Source organism: Salmo salar, chromosome 16 (genome assembly GCF_965601325.2).
Source record: "Salmo salar chromosome 16, fSalSal1, whole genome shotgun sequence".
Classification (NCBI taxonomy): Eukaryota; Metazoa; Chordata; class Actinopteri; order Salmoniformes; family Salmonidae; genus Salmo; species Salmo salar.
Genome location: NC_138306.1, coordinates 85,784,829 through 85,804,562, shown reverse-complemented (window position 1 = coordinate 85,804,562; position 19,734 = coordinate 85,784,829). Strand labels below are relative to the sequence as shown.

Sequence of the window (19,734 nt, the reverse complement as noted above, 5' to 3'; positions counted from 1 at the left end):
TACCACTACATACTGTAGATACCTTCACAGAGGGGGTAGGCTACCTACCACTACATACTGTAGATACCTTCACAGAGGGGGTAGGCTACCTACCACTACATACTGTAGATACCTTCACAGAGGGGGTAGGCTACCTACCACTACATACTGTAGATACCTTCACAGAGGGTTCAGTGTTTGTTGTTATTCCTGTGCTGTGTTCTAGTACATCATCTCTCTAATCCCTCACTATCTCTTTACATTCTTTCTCTAAAAAAATAAATATATATTTCATTCAGTTTTTACACTCATTCCTGGACATTAACATAAGACGTAGTAACAACTCTCTCTCCTGTCCTTCCATGACTCATATGAGACACTTTATCTGGGAATATCACATTCTTACACAGCACCTTAATGTTGTTAACGATTTTTCATCCGTTGGAAACTTTCCACTTCCACGGCACCTGTATAAAACTTGTATAATGAAATTCACAACCTTGTCCCGATATTGATTCAGCTGTCTTGTTGTAAAAATAGAAATGGATAAACACGCAGAGGTCAGAGTGAGAGTACTGAACCTTTAAATGTGAGTAAATACTGAAGAAAAGGTTGAATTAGAGAGAAAGAGAGGAGGATAGACAACCTAATATAATGTGAACGTCGGTGATAGAAACCTGAGTAAATACTGAAGAACAGGAAGGAAGGGGATTGAGGACACTGGTGTGGGTAAAGTTCATTTAGAGTCTGACAGACAGAGCAGAAGAGGGTTTAATGAGCCAGTCAGTAGTGTTTAATCCATCCTTTCATAAACACAGTTCCTTACTCAGTCTAGCTCACTGGGTTATGCCTGATTCACATGTGGATTTGTGATATGCACAGAACACAGCGGGGTGGAAAAGGTACAGTTAAATGCTTGATTGTGTCCCTGTGGTTGTGCGTTTGCTGTATGTACATATTGTGTGTATTGCTCATAATTGTATCCCAATGGAAGTCATCCAACAACCCCATCATGCACATAACAGCATTCCCCAGAACTTCACAACAGCACTTCAACTCACCTTTAGCCCAAATCCAACAACATCAAGACATAACCATCTCAGCTCTTATGTCGGCTCTGTTTCTTAATGACCAGAAATGGATCACGTTGTGATTTGACAGGCACAAAGACGTGCATTGTGTGTTAAGGGTATGTTAATGTTAGCCTGGTTCCAACCAGTCAGCTACACAGAACCAACAGATCTGGAACTAGGCTATGGCAGAGTAGGTTCAGTCATGAGGACAGAGAGACAGTAGTCATTCATAGGTCTATACCGTGTAAATACAGTGGCATTTCACAGTTAAATACCTGCTCATTTGTATGTGTATTTATTATGGATCCCCATTAGCTGCAGCTGCTCTTCCTGGGGTCCAGGAAGTGTCGGGGCCATTGACGTACCGGGACAGAAACAGCCACAGTGTGTTTGTTGATACTGAATGCCTTGCCAAATATGACTTTGCACAGACGGACGTAGACTACATGTGGGTTTGTCTTGTTTTGTGGTCTACTGATGCTTGTGACGGATGTTTTAAAAGCAGTCAAATGTCCCTATGATCCAACACACATGACTAAACACACTCCTTCACACCAATCCAATGTTTCATTCATCAGCCCTGACACACAGGCAGCTGTTCATGTGTGGGGAGCACTGTGTGAAGAGTTGAGTATGGTGCTTTTTCATTGGGTGACTGGATACAAACATGGGGGTCATTGATTGGTTGTGACTCCAGACAGGGGTCAGGTGACTGTGATTGACAGGACATGTGGTGGTGATGTGAGGCAGGAAACCAGAAACAGAACACAACAGAACAGCAAATCAGAGGCCAGGTGTGTAACATGCTGATTCTTCACACACTGAGGGAAGGATGGAGGGATGAACACCTGGATGATGCAACTGAGGAGGAAAACTAGAAAACCCCCATTCAGTAATACTGTCTGAAGGCTACATGTCATCATCCCCTCAGTAATACTGTCTGAAGGCTACATGTAATCATCCCCTCAGTAATACTGTCTGAAGGCTACATGTAATCATCCCCTCAGTAATACTGTCTGAAGGCTACATGTCATCATCCCCTCAGTAATACTGTCTGAAGGCTACATGTAATCATCCCCTCAGTAATACTGTCTGAAGGCTACATGTAATCATCCCCTCAGTAACACTGTCTGAAGGCTACATGTCATCATCCCCTCAGTAATACTGTCTGAAGGCTACATGTAATCATCCCCTCAGTAATACTGTCTGAAGGCTACATGTCATCATCCCCTCAGTAACACTGTCTGAAGGCTACATGTCATCATCCCCTCAGTAACACTGTCTGAAGGCTACATGTCATCATCCCCTCAGTAATACTGTCTGAAGGCTACATGTCATCATCCCCTCAGTAACACTGTCTGAAGGCTACATGTCATCATCCCCTCAGTAACACTGTCTGAAGGCTACATGTAATCATCCCCTCAGTAATACTGTCTGAAGGCTACATGTAATCATCCCCTCAGTAATACTGTCTGAAGGCTACATGTAATCATCTCCTCAGTAATACTGTCTGAAGGCTACATGTCATCATCCCCTCAGTAATACTGTCTGAAGGCTACATGTCATCATCCCCTCAGTAATACTGTCTGAAGGCTACATGTCATCATCCCCTCAGTAACACTGTCTGAAGGCTACATGTCATCATCCCCTCAGTAATACTGTCTGAAGGCTACATGTCATCACCCCCTCAGTAATACTGTCTGAAGGCTACATGTCATCACCCCCTCAGTAATACTGTCTGAAGGCTACATGTCATCATCCCCTCAGTAATACTGTCTGAAGGCTACATGTCATCACCCCCTCAGTAATACTGTCTGAAGGCTACATGTCATCATCCCCTCAGTAATACTGTCTGAAGGCTACATGTCATCACCCCCTCAGTAATACTGTCTGAAGGCTACATGTCATCATCCCCTCAGTAACACTGTCTGAAGGCTACATGTAATCATCCCCTCAGTAATACTGTCTGAAGGCTACATGTCATCATCCCCTCAGTAATACTGTCTGAAGGCTACATGTCATCATCCCCTCAGTAACACTGTCTGAAGGCTACATGTAATCATCCCCTCAGTAATACTGTCTGAAGGCTACATGTCATCATCCCCTCAGTAATACTGTCTGAAGGCTACATGTAATCATCCCCTCAGTAATACTGTCTGAAGGCTACATGTCATCATCCCCTCAGTAATACTGTCTGAAGGCTACATGTAATCATCCCCTCAGTAATACTGTCTGAAGGCTACATGTAATCATCCCCTCAGTAATACTGTCTGAAGGCTACATGTCATCATCCCCTCAGTAACACTGTCTGAAGGCTACATGTCATCATCCCCTCAGTAATACTGTCTGAAGGCTACATGTCATCATCCCCTCAGTAACACTGTCTGAAGGCTACATGTCATCATCCCCTCAGTAACACTGTCTGAAGGCTACATGTCATCATCCCCTCAGTAATACTGTCTGAAGGCTACATGTCATCATCCCCTCAGTAACACTGTCTGAAGGCTACATGTCATCATCCCCTCAGTAACACTGTCTGAAGGCTACATGTCATCATCCCCTCAGTAACACTGTCTGAAGGCTACATGTAATCATCCCCTCAGTAACACTGTCTGAAGGCTACATGTCATCATCCCCTCAGTAACACTGTCTGAAGGCTACATGTCATCATCCCCTCAGTAATACTGTCTGAAGGCTACATGTCATCATCCCCTCAGTAATACTGTCTGAAGGCTACATGTCATCATCCCTCAGTAATACTGTCTGAAGGCTACATGTCATCATCCCCTCAGTAACACTGTCTGAAGGCTACATGTCATCATCCCCTCAGTAATACTGTCTGAAGGCTACATGTAATCATCCCCTCAGTAATACTGTCTGAAGGCTACATGTAATCATCCCCTCAGTAATACTGTCTGAAGGCTACATGTCATCATCCCCTCAGTAACACTGTCTGAAGGCTACATGTCATCATCCCCTCAGTAATACTGTCTGAAGGCTACATGTCATCATCCCCTCAGTAACACTGTCTGAAGGCTACATGTCATCATCCCCTCAGTAACACTGTCTGAAGGCTACATGTCATCATCCCCTCAGTAATACTGTCTGAAGGCTACATGTCATCATCCCCTCAGTAACACTGTCTGAAGGCTACATGTCATCATCCCCTCAGTAACACTGTCTGAAGGCTACATGTCATCATCCCCTCAGTAACACTGTCTGAAGGCTACATGTAATCATCCCCTCAGTAACACTGTCTGAAGGCTACATGTCATCATCCCCTCAGTAACACTGTCTGAAGGCTACATGTCATCATCCCCTCAGTAATACTGTCTGAAGGCTACATGTCATCATCCCCTCAGTAATACTGTCTGAAGGCTACATGTCATCATCCCTCAGTAATACTGTCTGAAGGCTACATGTCATCATCCCCTCAGTAACACTGTCTGAAGGCTACATGTCATCATCCCCTCAGTAATACTGTCTGAAGGCTACATGTCATCATCCCCTCAGTAACACTGTCTGAAGGCTACATGTCATCATCCCCTCAGTAACACTGTCTGAAGGCTACATGTCATCATCCCCTCAGTAACACTGTCTGAAGGCTACATGTAATCATCCCCTCAGTAACACTGTCTGAAGGCTACATGTCATCATCCCCTCAGTAACACTGTCTGAAGGCTACATGTCATCATCCCCTCAGTAATACTGTCTGAAGGCTACATGTCATCATCCCCTCAGTAATACTGTCTGAAGGCTACATGTCATCATCCCTCAGTAATACTGTCTGAAGGCTACATGTCATCATCCCCTCAGTAACACTGTCTGAAGGCTACATGTCATCATCCCCTCAGTAACACTGTCTGAAGGCTACATGTCATCATCCCCTCAGTAACACTGTCTGAAGGCTACATGTCATCATCCCCTCAGTAATACTGTCTGAAGGCTACATGTCATCATCCCTCAGTAATACTGTCTGAAGGCTACATGTCATCATCCCTCAGTAATACTGTCTGAAGGCTACATGTCATCATCCCCTCAGTAATACTGTCTGAAGGCTACATGTCATCATCCCCTCAGTAACACTGTCTGAAGGCTACATGTCATCATCCCCTCAGTAATACTGTCTGAAGGCTACATGTCATCATCCCCTCAGTAATACTGTCTGAAGGCTACATGTCATCATCCCCTCAGTAATACTGTCTGAAGGCTACATGTCATCATCCCCTCAGTAATACTGTCTGAAGGCTACATGTCATCATCCCCTCAGTAATACTGTCTGAAGGCTACATGTCATCATCCTCATGTTTCTACTGTACAGGTCATCTAGTTGGCTTGGCTCTGGAGGCCATCAATAATTTGTTAACAGACCCTTGTTAAGAGACCTGCTGTCTGACTGGACTAGAATATACCTGCTATCTGACTGGACTAGAATATACCTGCTGTCTGACTGGACTAGAATATACCTGCTGTCTGACTGGACTAGAATATACCTGCTGTCTGACTGGACTAGAATATACCTGCTGTCTGACTGGACTAGAATATACCTGCTGTCTGACTGGACTAGAATATACCTTCTATCTGACTGGACTAGAATATACCTGCTATCTGACTGGACTAGAATATACCTGCTGTCTGACTGGACTAGAATATACCTGCTGTCTGACTGGACTAGAATATACCTGCTGTCTGACTGGACTAGTATATACCTGCTGTCTGACTGGACTAGAATATACCTGCTATCTGACTGGACTAGAATATACCTGCTATCTGACTGGACTAGAATATACCTGCTGTCTGACTGGACTAGAATAGACCTGCTCTCTGACTGGACTAGAATATACCTGCTGTCTGACTGGACTAGAATAGACCTGCTCTCTGACTGGACTAGAATATACCTGCTGTCTGACTGGACTAGAATATACCTGCTGTCTGACTGGACTAGAATATACCTGCTGTCTGACTGGACTAGAATATACCTGCTCTCTGACTGGACTAGAATATACCTGCTGTCTGACTGGACTAGAATATACCTGCTGTCTGACTGGACTAGAATATACCTGCTGTCTGACTGGACTAGAATATACCTGCTGTCTGACTGGACTAGTATATACCTGCTGTCTGACTGGACTAGAATATACCTGCTGTCTGACTGGACTAGAATATACCTGCTGTCTGACTGGACTAGAATAGACCTGCTCTCTGACTGGACTAGAATATACCTGCTGTCTGACTGGACTAGAATATACCTGCTATCTGACTGGACTAGAATATACCTGCTGTCTGACTGGACTAGAATAGACCTGCTCTCTGACTGGACTAGAATATACCTGCTGTCTGACTGGACTAGAATATACCTGCTATCTGACTGGACTAGAATATACCTGCTGTCTGACTGGACTAGAATATACCTGCTGTCTGACTGGACTAGAATATACCTGCTATCTGACTGGACTAGAATATACCTGCTATCTGACTGGACTAGAATATACCTGCTCTCTGACTGGACTAGAATAGACAGGTCAACTACATCATATCAACGTCTGGCATCACACTCATTCAGGAGCCCTTTATTTCATGTTTGATATTGATATTCACTGATTGATATTACTCGATTGATATTTGTCTTTCCTATTTGATGAATGGATTAGTGGCTTCACTGACAGCTCAATCCCACGGTTAACCTACTGGTTAGAGGCAGCAGGTTATAGTTAGTAGCTGGTTCCTACTAGCTAGCGGGCAGGGGTAAGTTGGCACCAGGGAATGCTGTCAATTCCAGTCAATTGAGAAAGTAAACCAAATTCTAATTCCAAATGTTCCTCATTGAAAAGCATTGAAGAGAACTGGAATGTCAGTGTACTTCCTGAATTCAACAGGATTTAAATGGAATTGAACCCAACCCTGGTTGACATGGGACAAGTTGGCACGGGGCAGATTGGCACGGGGAGGGGAAACTCACACTTTGTCGGCGGTAGGGGGTGAATTTAGCCTCCACCTCCTGCCAGCGTGTGTTGAGCTGGAGGAGGCGGGGCTGCACCAGCGAGGTCGCCCCTGCGTCTGACAGCTCTTTGGCCAATCCCTGCACCTCTTTCAGATCCTCACTCTTCTCATCGAACTCTGAGCCAATCTCCTAGTGGACGGGACAAAACCAGCCAGAGTCACACCCAGGGGGAAAACCAGTCACACACACACACACACACACACACACACACACACACACACCTTGGAGAAAACCCAGTTAGCAGACCAGCCTACATGGGAGAAACCAATCAGCAACCAGACACACAGGGGAGAGATCTCACTCACACACATAAGGAGGACACAAACTCTTCCACACAGGGCAGTGATCATTCAGGATCATTCTCCCCAGAAGGAGGAGAAACAATCTACTCTTTCCAGTTAGATCAGGGAAATGAAGAGAGAGAAAATTCACAATAAGAGGCCCGTTTTATTAGATCAGGGAAATGAAGAGAGAGAAGATTCACAATAAGAGTCTGTCTGGCTTCTTCTGGTATAGACTTTAATAAATGTGGAAAACCCCTCCCTTAGAGGGCAGGGCAGAAAAGAAGCGGTGAAATGAGCGGACAGGCAGAAAGACAGACTGGAAGACAGAGAGACAGAAAGACAGACTGGAAGACAAAGAGACAGACAGACAGACAGACAGACAGACAGACAGACAGACAGACAGACAGACAGACAGACAGACAGACAGACAGACAGACAGACAGACAGACAGACAGACAGACAGACAGACAGACAGACAGACAGACAGACAGACAGACAGACATTGGAAGACAGAGAGACAGAAAGACAGACTGGAAGACAGACAGACAGATATCTAGTGCTGGTAGTTTCAGGTACAGGTGAGAATGACAGGTGACTCTCAAGAGGAGTTCAGTTTAGCGGAATGTCATTTTGATCACCTGAAACAAAGACACACACACACACACACACACACACACCTGTCAGATTACACTGAGAAAAATACATATTTAAACAGAGAGGAGAAGAGAGACAGAAAGAGAGGAGAAGGGAGACAGAAATAGAGGAGAAAAGAGACAGAACGAGAGAAGGGAGAAAGAAAGAGAGGAGAAGAGAGAGACAGAAAGAGAGGAGAAGAGAGAGACAGAAAGAGAGGAGAAGAGAGACAGAATGAGAGGAGATGAGAGACAGAAAGAGAGGAGAAGAGAGACAGAAAGAGAGGAGAAGAGAGACAGAAAGAGAGGAGAAGAGAGACAGAAAGAGAGGAGAAGAGAGAGACAGAAAGAGAGGAGATGAGAGACAGAAAGAGAGGAGATGAGAGACAGAAAGAGAGGAGAAGAGAGACAGAAAGAGAGGAGAAGAGAGACAGAAAGAGAGGAGAAGAGAGACAGAAAGAGAGGAGAAGAGAGACAGAAAGAGAGGAGAAGGGAGACAGAAAGAGAGGAGAAGAGAGAGACAGAAAGAGAGGAGATGAGAGACAGAAAGAGAGGAGATGAGAGACAGAAAGAGAGGAGAAGAGAGACAGAAAGAGAGGAGAAGGGAGACAGAAAGAGAGGAGAAGGGAGAAAGAAAGAGAGGAGAAGAGAGAGACAGAAAGAGAGAAGAGAGAGACAGAAAGAGAGGAGATGAGAGACAGAAAGAGAGGAGATGAGAGACAGAAAGAGAGGAGAAGAGAGACAGAAAGAGAGGAGAAGAGACAGAAAGAGAGGAGAAGAGAGACAGAATGAGAGGAGAAGAGAGACAGAATGAGAGGAGAAGGGAGACAGAAATAGAGGAGAAAAGAGACAGAACGAGAGAAGGGAGAAAGAAAGAGAGGAGAAGAGAGAGACAGAAAGAGAGGAGAAGAGAGAGACAGAATGAGAGGAGAAGAGAGACAGAAAGAGAGGAGAAGAGAGAGACAGAAAGAGAGGAGATGAGAGACAGAAAGAGAGGAGAAGGGAGACAGAAAGAGAGGAGAAGAGAGACAGAAAGAGAGGAGAAGAGAGACAGAAAGAGAGGAGAAGAGAGACAGAATGAGAGGAGAAGAGAGACAGAAAGAGAGGAGAAGAGAGACAGAATGAGAGGAGAAGAGAGACAGAAAGAGAGGAGAAGAGAGACAGAAAGAGAGGAGAAGAGAGACAGAATGAGAGGAGAAGAGAGACAGAAAGAGAGGAGAAGGGAGACAGAAAGAGAGGAGAAGAGAGACAGAAAGAGAGGAGAAGAGAGACAGAATGAGAGGAGAAGGGAGACAGAAAGAGAGGAGAAGGGAGACAGAAAGAGAGGAGAAGAGAGAGACAGAAAGAGAGGAGAAGAGAGAGAAAGAGAGGAGACGGGAGACAGAAAGAGAGAAGAGAGACAAAGAGAGGAGAAAAAAGAGAGAAAGAGAGAAGAGAGAGAAAGAGAGGAGAAGAGAGAGAGAAAGAGAGGAGAAGAGAGAGACAGACAGTTAGATCAGAGTGAGATATAAAGGGAGAGACAGATACAGAGACAGGAAGAGACAGGGTTTCACCTTAACCCTCTGTTCCTGTGCTGGATCAGGTAGTTCAGCCACGCTCCTCTCAATGTCGTCCAGCCACTGGAGAAGGTCATCAGTCTTCCTACGGTACTGGTACCACTGGGGGGCTATCGCCAGGGCCTTCCTCCTCCTCACACCACGCAGGTCCTACACACACACACACACACCACCAGGTGAACTAATGATAGAATGGTACAAAATGATATTTTTCTCAATGTTGTCATTATTCCAAGACTGTATACTGCACCATGACAGTGTTGTATTTAGTGTTGAGCTGATTGTGTTTGATTCTGATCTGTTCTTTCTTGTCCAGGTCTGGAACTCTCCTCTGTAGCTTCTGTCCTTTCAGCAGCAGCTCCTTCACTGCCCCCTCCTCACAGTTCTACAACAGAGACAAGAGCCAGAGAGAGAGAGGTGGGGGGAGAGAGATCAGGGAGAGATAGAGATGGGGGGAGAGAGAAAGGGGGAAGAGAGAAGAAACAGAGAGAGAGAGATGGGGGAGAGAGATCAGGGGGAGAAAGAGAGAGGGAGAGAGAGATGGGGGAGAGAGAAGGGGGGAGAGAGAAGAAACAGAAAGAGAGAGATGGGGAGAGAAGGGGGAGAGAGAGAGATAGGGGAGAGAGAGAGGGGAAGAGAATGTGTGTGAGAGAGTGTGTGAGAGAGAAAGAGAGAGCGAGATGGGGGAGAGAGAGTGTGTGTGTGAGAGAGAGATGGGGAGAGAGAGAGAGATGGGGGAGAGAGAGAGATGGGGAGAGAGGGAGTGTGTGGAGAGAGATGGGGAGAGCGAGAGATGGTGGAGAGAGAGTGAGATGGGGGAGAGAGAGGGTGAGAGAGAGAAAGAGAGATGGGGAGAGAGAGATAGAGGAGGGGAGAGAGAGAAAGAGCGAGAGAGAGAGAGAGAGAGGAGAAGAGAAAGAGAGATATGTAGACGTTACTTGAATGAAAGAACAGAAATAGAATAGAATATAACAGAATAGAATAGAACAGAATAGAACAGAATAGAACAGAATAGAACAGAATAGAACAGAATAGAATAGAACAGAACAGAATAGAACAGAACAGAATAGAACAGAATATAACAGAATAGAATAGAACAGAATAGAACAGAATAGAACAGAATAGAATATAACAGAATAGAACAGAACAGAATATAACAGAATAGAATAGAACAGAATAGAACAGAATAGAATAGAACAGAATAGAACAGAACAGAATATAACAGAATTGAATATAACAGAATAGAATATAACAGAATAGAATATAACAGAATAGAACAGAATAGAACAGAACAGAATATAACAGAATAGAACAGAATAGAACAGAATAGAATAGAACAGAATAGAACAGAATAGAACATAATAGAATAGAAGCCTGTGTGTTACCCCATCCTGTCCTGTGAAATCTTCCTCCTTGAGGTTCTCTCCCTGTTTCTCTTCTTCCTCCAGCAGGTCCAGCCAGATCTTAGCTTCACTATGGAACTGCTCCACCTCCACCGCTGATGCCGCCGCCTACACACACACACACACACACACACACACACACACACACACACAATCATGTAACCTTTGCACTTTGTCTATCATGGCCTAAGATATTTCTCCATTTGAGAATCTTGTTTGTGGAGGATCTCTTGTTGTCATATAAACACACAGGACAGTAGAGGGAAGAGAGAGAGATGTTTTCAAAAGGCCCTGAATTCATCAAGCTCTCTTGGTTTTGCGATGAAATGGCTTTGTTAGAGGGTAGGAGGTCAGTACCTGTCCTGCAGTGATGCGCTGTGCGATGCTGTCAAAACGCTGGTTGAGCTTTTCCAGTTTGGGCCCCAGCTGTGCCTGGCAGTGTTCCCCACGAGTACCCATCAGACCCTGGCCTAGCACCCGCACCGCCTCCACCTTACCATGCATCACCTCCAAGTCCCCACGCAGACCCTGAGAAACACACCATCATTATACACACATATAAACACACATAAACACACCATCATTATACACACATAGACACACCATCAATATACACACATAAACACACCATCATTATACACACATAGACACACCATCAATATACACACACAGACACACCATGTCACGTCCTGACCCTAGTAAGATGTCATTTTCTATAGTAGAGTATGGCAGGGTGTGACAGGGGGTGTTTTGGGTTGTTCTATGTTTTCTATTTCTATGTTTAAGTTCTAGTTTTTCTATTTCTATGTTGGGATTGTTTGGGGTTGATCTCTAATTGGAGGCAGCTGATCCTCATTGCCTCTGATTAGAGATCATATTTAAGTAGGGGTTTTTCTCTTCCTGTTTGTGGGTTATTATCTTTTGAGTAGTGTGTTGTCCTCTCTGCGTCACGATTTGTTGTTTGTGTGTTTTTTCAAGTATTTAAGTGTATTGCATTCAGTTTCACGTTTAATAAATATGTGGAACTACGAACACGCTGCATTTTGGTCTGATCCTTCGAACAGCCGTGACACACCATCATTATACACACATAGAAACCACCATCATTATACACACATAGACACACCATCATTATACACACATAGAAACCACCATCATTATACACACATAGACACACCATCATTATACACACATAGACACACCATCATTATACACACATAGACACCATCATTATACACACATAGAAACCACCATCATTATACACACATAGACACACCATTATTATAGACACACCATCATTATACACACATAGACACACCATTATTATAGACACACCATCATTATACACACATAGACACACCATTATTATAGACACACCATCATTATACACACATAGACACACCATCATTATACACACATAGACACACCATCATTATACACACATAGACACACCATCATTATACACACATAGACACACCATCATTATAGACACACCATCATTATACACACATAGACACACCATTATTATAGACACACCATCATTATACACACATAGAAACCACCATCATTATACACACACCATTATTATAGACACACCATCATTATACACACATAGAAACCACCATCATTATACACATAGACACACCATCATTATAGACACATAGACACACCGTCATTATACACACAGACACACCATCATTATACACACATAGACACACCATTATTATACACACACCATCATTATAGACACATAGACACACCGTCATTATACACATAGACACACCATCATTATACACACATAGACACACCGTCATTATACACACAGACACACCATCATTATACACACATAGACACACCATTATTATAGACACACCATCATTATACACACACACAAACACACCATCATTATACACACATAGACACACCATCATTATACACACATAGACACACCGTCATTACAGGTGTATTGTGTACCTTGAGGACAGGTGTGTTGTGTACCTTGAGGACAGGTGTATTGTGTACCTTGAGGACAGGTGTGTTGTGTACCTTGTTGAGGACAGGTGTGTTGTGTACCTTGAGGACAGGTGTGTTGTGTACCTTGAGGACAGGTGTGTTGTGTACCTTGAGGACAGGTGTGTTGTGTACCTTGAGGACAGGTAGTGTGTACCTTGTTGAGGACAGGTGTATTGTGTACCTTGAGGACAGGTGTGTTGTGTACCTTGAGGACAGGTGTGTTGTGTACCTTGAGGACAGGTGTGTTGTGTACCTTGAGGACAGGTGGGTTGTGTACCTTGAGGACAGGTGTGTTGTGTACCTTGAGGACAGGTGTATTGTGTACCTTGAGGACAGGTGTGTTGTGTACCTTGAGGACAGGTGTGTTGTGTACCTTGAGGACAGGTGTGTTGTGTACCTTGAGGACAGGTAGTGTGTACCTTGAGGACAGGTAGTGTGTACCTTGAGGACAGGTAGTGTGTACCTTGAGGACAGGTGTGTTGTGTACCTTGAGGACAGGTGTGTTGTGTACCTTGAGGACAGGTGTGTTGTGTACCTTGAGGACAGGTGTGTTGTGTACCTTGAGGACAGGTGTATTGTGTACCTTGAGGACAGGTGTGTTGTGTACCTTGAGGACAGGTGTGTTGTGTACCTTGAGGACAGGTGTATTGTGTACCTTGAGGACAGGTAGTGTGTACCTTGAGGACAGGTAGTGTGTACCTTGAGGACAGGTGTGTTGTGTACCTTGAGGACAGGTGTGTTGTGTACCTTGAGGACAGGTAGTGTGTTACCTTGAGGACAGGTGTGTTGTGTACCTTGAGGACAGGTGTATTGTGTACCTTGAGGACAGGTGTGTTGTGTACCTTGAGGACAGGTGTGTTGTGTACCTTGAGGACAGGTGTGTTGTGTACCTTGAGGACAGGATCGTTAGGTCCCTGGTTCTCTATCTGGTCCATCTCTTTCTCTGCTCCCTCCATCCACTCCTTTATCACCTTCATATTCACATCCAATGTTTCCACCTGGCTCTGGTAGTCCTGTGTGTGTGTGTGTGGGAGTGAAAATGCGACACAGCGTTAGAAGCAGTGTGTGTATATAACAATGGAACCATAGTGTTTCTACTGTAGACAGACAGACACAGCAACCTTCACTAGGTGATGAACTATGCATCCTGATACACTGATGCACTGTGTTCCTCCCTTTAACCATAACAGAGAGACAACAGACACAACAGGGACTCAGACAGGCCTGAGACAGCTAGACCAGGCTGGGGACTCATGATAAGAGGAGGGAGAGACGGATAGACAGAGACAGAGACAGAGAGACAGAGACAGAGAGACAGAGACAGAGAGACAGAGACAGAGAGAGAGAGAGACAGAGAGAGAGAGAGACAGAGAGAGAGAGACAGAGAGAGAGAGAGACAGAGAGAGAGAGAGAGAGACAGAGAGAGAGAGAGAGAGAGACAGAGAGAGACACAGAGAGAGACAGAGAGAGACAGAGAGAGACCTACCAGCAGCAGTTTTAACCACTCCTCACTCCTGGAGGTGACAGCGACCCAGTTACAGCTGAGTAGCTGGACCTTGTCATCCACCAGGCTCTCCTGACCTCTCAGCACTGCCTTCAAGGCTTCAGCCAACTCCACTACAGCCTTCAACTGGGGAGCATGCTTCTCTGTCTCCTTCTGGGTAGCCTGGGGAGAGAGGGAGAGACAACACACTTAGGACAACCCTAGCTTGTGTGGAGAGAGCCTGAGGAAAGAGGGACCGTATATAAGACACTAACCTGGAGGACAGAGGGACCCTACATAAGACACTAACCTGGAGGACAGAGGGACCCTGTATAAGACACTAACCTGGAGGACAGAGGGACCCTACATAAGACACTAACCTGGAGGACAGAGGGACCCTACATAAGACACTAACCTGGAGGACAGAGGGACCCTACATAAGACACTAACCTGGAGGACAGAGGGACCCTACATAAGACACTAACATGGAGGACAGAGGGACCCTACATAAGACACTAACCTGGAGGACAGAGGGACCCTACATAAGACACTAACCTGGAGGACAGAGGGACCCTACATAAGACACTAACCTGGAGGACAGAGGGACCCTACATAAGACACTAACATGGAGGACAGAGGGACCCTACATAAGACACTAACCTGGAGGACAGAGGGACCCTACATAAGACACTAACCTGGAGGACAGAGGGACCCTACATAAGACACTAACCTGGAGGACAGAGGGACCCTACATAAGACACTAACCTGGAGGACAGAGGGACCCTACATAAGATACTAACCTGGAGGACAGGGGGACCCTACATAAGACACTAACATGGAGGACAGAGGGACCCTACATAAGACACTAACATGGAGGACAGAGGGACCCTGTATAAGACACTAACCTGGAGGACAGAGGGACCCTACATAAGACACTAACATGGAGGACAGAGGGACCCTGTATAAGACACTAACCTGGAGGACAGAGGGACCCTACATAAGACACTAACCTGGAGGACAGAGGGACCCTACATAAGACACTAACCTGGAGGACAGAGGGACCCTGTATAAGACACTAACCTGGAGGACAGAGGGACCCTACATAAGACACTAACCTGGAGGACAGAGGGACCCTACATAAGACACTAACCTGGAGGACAGAGGGATGGTTGTGACACAACACAAGGGAATTGTGACATTGTCATGGAGGTTAATCACATGGAGGGTGAAAGAAACAAATTGAGTGAAATCTTCTTATTTTCAAGAGTGGAATCCAATCAGAGCCTGATGGAAGACGAGGAACACGACCAGATAGATTATAGAGCATCAGCCTCATCTTCTCAGATGGACTGAAGGAGAGATTAAACCCATCAGAGTGTTGATGGAAGACGAGGAACACGACCAGATAGATTATAGAGCATCAGCCTCATCTTCTCAGATGGACTGAAGGAGAGATTAAACCCATCAGAGTGTTGATGGAAGACGAGGAACACGACCAGATAGATTATAGAGCATCAGCCTCATCTTCTCAGATGGACTGAAGGAGAGATTAAACCCATCAGAGTGTTGATGGAAGACGAGGAACACGACCAGATAGATTATAGAGCATCAGCCTCATCTTCTCAGATGGACTGAAGGAGAGATTAAACCCATCAGAGTGTTGATGGAAGACGAGGAACACGACCAGATAGATTATAGAGCATCAGCCTCATCTTCTCAGATGGACTGAAGGAGAGATTAAACCCATCAGAGTGTTGATGGAAGACGAGGAACACGACCAGATAGATTATAGAGCATCAGCCTCATCTTCTCAGATGGACTGAAGGAGAGATTAAACCCATCAGAGTGTTGATGGAAGACGAGGAACACGACCAGATAGATTATAGAGCATCAGCCTCATCTTCTCAGATGGACTGAAGGAGAGATTAAACACATCAGAGTGTTGATGGAAGACGAGGAACACGACCAGATAGATTATAGAGCATCAGCCTCATCTTCTCAGATGGACTGAAGGAGAGATTAAACACATCAGAGTGTTGATGGAAGACGAGGAACACGACCAGATAGATTATAGAGCATCAGCCTCATCTTCTCAGATGGACTGAAGGAGAGATTAAACCCATCAGAGTGTTGATGGAAGACGAGGAACACGACCAGATAGATTATAGAGCATCAGCCTCATCTTCTCAGATGGACTGAAGGAGAGATTAAACACATCAGAGTGTTGATGGAAGACGAGGAACACGACCAGATAGATTATAGAGCATCAGCCTCATCTTCTCAGATGGACTGAAGGAGAGATTAAACCCATCAGAGTGTTGATGGAAGACGAGGAACACGACCAGATAGATTATAGAGCATCAGCCTCATCTTCTCAGATGGACTGAAGGAGAGATTAAACACATCAGAGTGTTGATGGAAGACGAGGAACACGACCAGATAGATTATAGAGCATCAGCCTCATCTTCTCAGATGGACTGAAGGAGAGATTAAACCCATCAGAGTGTTGATGGAAGACGAGGAACACGACCAGATAGATTATAGAGCATCAGCCTCATCTTCTCAGATGGACTGAAGGAGAGATTAAACCCATCAGAGTGTTGATGGAAGACGAGGAACACGACCAGATAGATTATAGAGCATCAGCCTCATCTTCTCAGATGGACTGAAGGAGAGATTAAACACATCAGAGTGTTGATGGAAGACGAGGAACACGACCAGATAGATTATAGAGCATCAGCCTCATCTTCTCAGATGGATGAAGGAGAGATTAAACCCATCAGAGTGTTGATGGACTGATGGAAATAGAAGCCTGTAAATTCACCAATCAGCCGTTTGTTTACTGACAGCGATCGTGTTGCAAGGCAACCAACCAGGCCATCTAGGAAAACAGGGAGCGTCCCAAATGACAACCTATTCCCTTAACATGGGGACCCTGGTCTAAAGTAGTGCACTATATAGGGAACAGAGCCCTATGGTCCTGGTCTAAAGTAGTGCACTATATAGGGAACAGAGCCCTATGGTCCTGGTCTAAAGTAGTGCACTATATAGGGACTAGGATGTCATTTGGGAAGAAAGGCCTCAGCAGCAGCAGAGAGAGAATAGATTCAGAGCAGGTGTCCTCTGCCAGCCCACTGACCTCCTTCCCCACGGAGATAACCCCTGTCATTACACCACTTACACACCACCTACACACCACCTACACACCACTTACACACCACTTACACACCACCTACACACCACCTACACACCACCTACACACCACTTACACACCACTTACACACCACCTACACACCACCTACACACCACTTACACACCACTTACACACCACTTACACACCACCTACACACCACCTACACACCACCTACACACCACTTACACACCACCTACACACCACTTACACACCACCTACACACCACCTACACACCACCTACACACCACTTATACACCACTTACACACCACCTTACTGGAGCTGGGAGATGACACAACACAGGTGGAAATCACTATGTATCTTCTGGTTTGTGTGTTTGTGCTTGGCCTCCTACCTTGGCCCAGTCCAGCTCAGCCTCTAGATCACTGGGCATCCCCTCCACAGCAGACCTCCTCGTCAGCTCAGCATCCGTAGCAGCTAGCCACTCTGTCAGGCTGTTCAACTCCTTACGCAGTTTCCTGGACAACTTCAGACTCTTCTCTAGTTCCTGTTTTCCCTCCGTCACCTGACAGACACAAACACACATCTCACCTGTCAATCACTTCTAATTTCATCAACTTCATCTAATCAATCACTCTGAATTCAATTCAATTCTTTTACATTCAAATAAACTTGATTTATTCCCCGACTTAAAAAAGGCCCACCCCAAACAAAAACTAAAAATCACACCATACTCCATCTCCCAGAATCCTTTGTGGCCAGTTAAACCAATCAGTGGCTCTGTTTGAGAGGCAGTGGATTTAGGTTGAGGCGTGGTATTGGCTGATGCCACTGACCTGCGCGCCCAGTTGATTATAGAGCAGCTTGAGGGCAGTGAGTCTGTCGTCCAGCTCTTTAGGCTTCTCGGTCTGCTGTCTCTGAACGATCTGTCTTCCTGTCTTTATCACTGTCTCTACCTCCAACTTCACCTCACTCAAACCTTTATACAACTTCTGTATAGGAGGGAAGGAGAGGGGGAGGAGAGGGAGGAGGGATGGGAGGAAGGAGAGAGAGGGAAGGAGGAGAGAGAGAGAGAGAGGGAAGGAGGAGAGAGAGAGGGAAGGAGAGAGAGACAGAGGGAAGGAGGAGAGAGAGAGAGGGGAAGGAGAAAGAGAGAGGGGGGAAGGAGAAGAGAGAGAGAGAGAGAGGGGGAAGGAGAAGAGAGAGAGAAAGGGGGAAGGAGGAGAGAGAGAGATGCACACTGCTAATAACACAATATTAAATCAGTCATGCCCAGTTCTTGATCAATAAAGGAGACTCCGCTGTAAAGAAACAACTCATTTGAAAACAACATGATTTCAACTGTAATGAAATGTTTGGGGACCGTCGAAGAACCCTTTTGGAACCATTTTTTCTAAGAGTGTATTATCCCAAAAACAATCTGTGAGGCTAGAAATCTGAAACGAGCCCGGGCCTAGCAGGACTAGCAGGAACTAGCAGGACTACCAGGAACTAGCAGGACTAGCAGGAACTAGCAGGACTACCAGGAACCAGCAGGAACTAGCAGGAACCAGCAGGACTACCAGGAACTAGCAGGACTACCAGGAACCAGCAGGAACTAGCAGGAACCAGCAGGAACTAGCAGGACTAGCAGGAACTAGCAGGACTAGCAGGAACTAGCAGGAACTAGCAGGAACTAGCAGGACTAGCAGGAACTAGCAGGACTACCAGGAACTAGCAGGAACTAGCAGGACTACCAGGAACTAGCAGGACTAGCAGGAACTAGCAGGACTAGCAGGAACTAGCAGGACTAGCAGGAACTAGCAGGAACCAGCAGGAACTAGCAGGACTACCAGGAACCAGCAGGAACTAGCAGGAACCAGCAGGAACTAGCAGGACTAGCAGGAACTAGCAGGACTACCAGGAACTAGCAGGAACTAGCAGGACTACCAGGAACTAGCAGGACTAGCAGGAACTAGCAGGACTACCAGGAACCAGCAGGAACTAGCAGGAACCAGCAGGAACTAGCAGGACTACCAGGAACCAGCAGGAACTAGCAGGACTAGCAGGAACTAGCAGGAACCAGCAGGAACCAGCAGGAACTAGCAGGAACTACCAGGAACTAGCAGGACTAGCAGGAACTAGCAGGAACTACCAGGAACCAGCAGGAACCAGCAGG

The 19,734-nt window shown here is 45.6% G+C and overlaps 1 protein-coding gene across 8 annotated transcripts in view; it reads right to left on the bottom strand.

Annotated features, from left to right (window-relative positions):
• dmd (dystrophin) overlaps window positions 1-19,734 on the bottom strand; it is a 424,484-nt gene that overhangs the window by 136,596 nt on the left and 268,154 nt on the right. For all 8 annotated transcript variants that reach the window (XM_082963114.1, XM_082963111.1, XM_082963108.1 and 5 more), the window contains 9 exons: window positions 18,413-18,568; window positions 17,971-18,141; window positions 14,428-14,607; window positions 13,832-13,954; window positions 11,286-11,456; window positions 10,911-11,036; window positions 9,776-9,910; window positions 9,523-9,675; window positions 7,012-7,182 (listed from right to left, as the gene is read on the bottom strand). In XM_082963114.1, coding sequence (XP_082819240.1) covers window positions 7,012-7,182; window positions 9,523-9,675; window positions 9,776-9,910; window positions 10,911-11,036; window positions 11,286-11,456; window positions 13,832-13,954; window positions 14,428-14,607; window positions 17,971-18,141; window positions 18,413-18,568 — 1,386 coding nt within the window. The remainder of the gene's footprint in view (window positions 1-7,011; window positions 7,183-9,522; window positions 9,676-9,775; window positions 9,911-10,910; window positions 11,037-11,285; window positions 11,457-13,831; window positions 13,955-14,427; window positions 14,608-17,970; window positions 18,142-18,412; window positions 18,569-19,734) is intronic.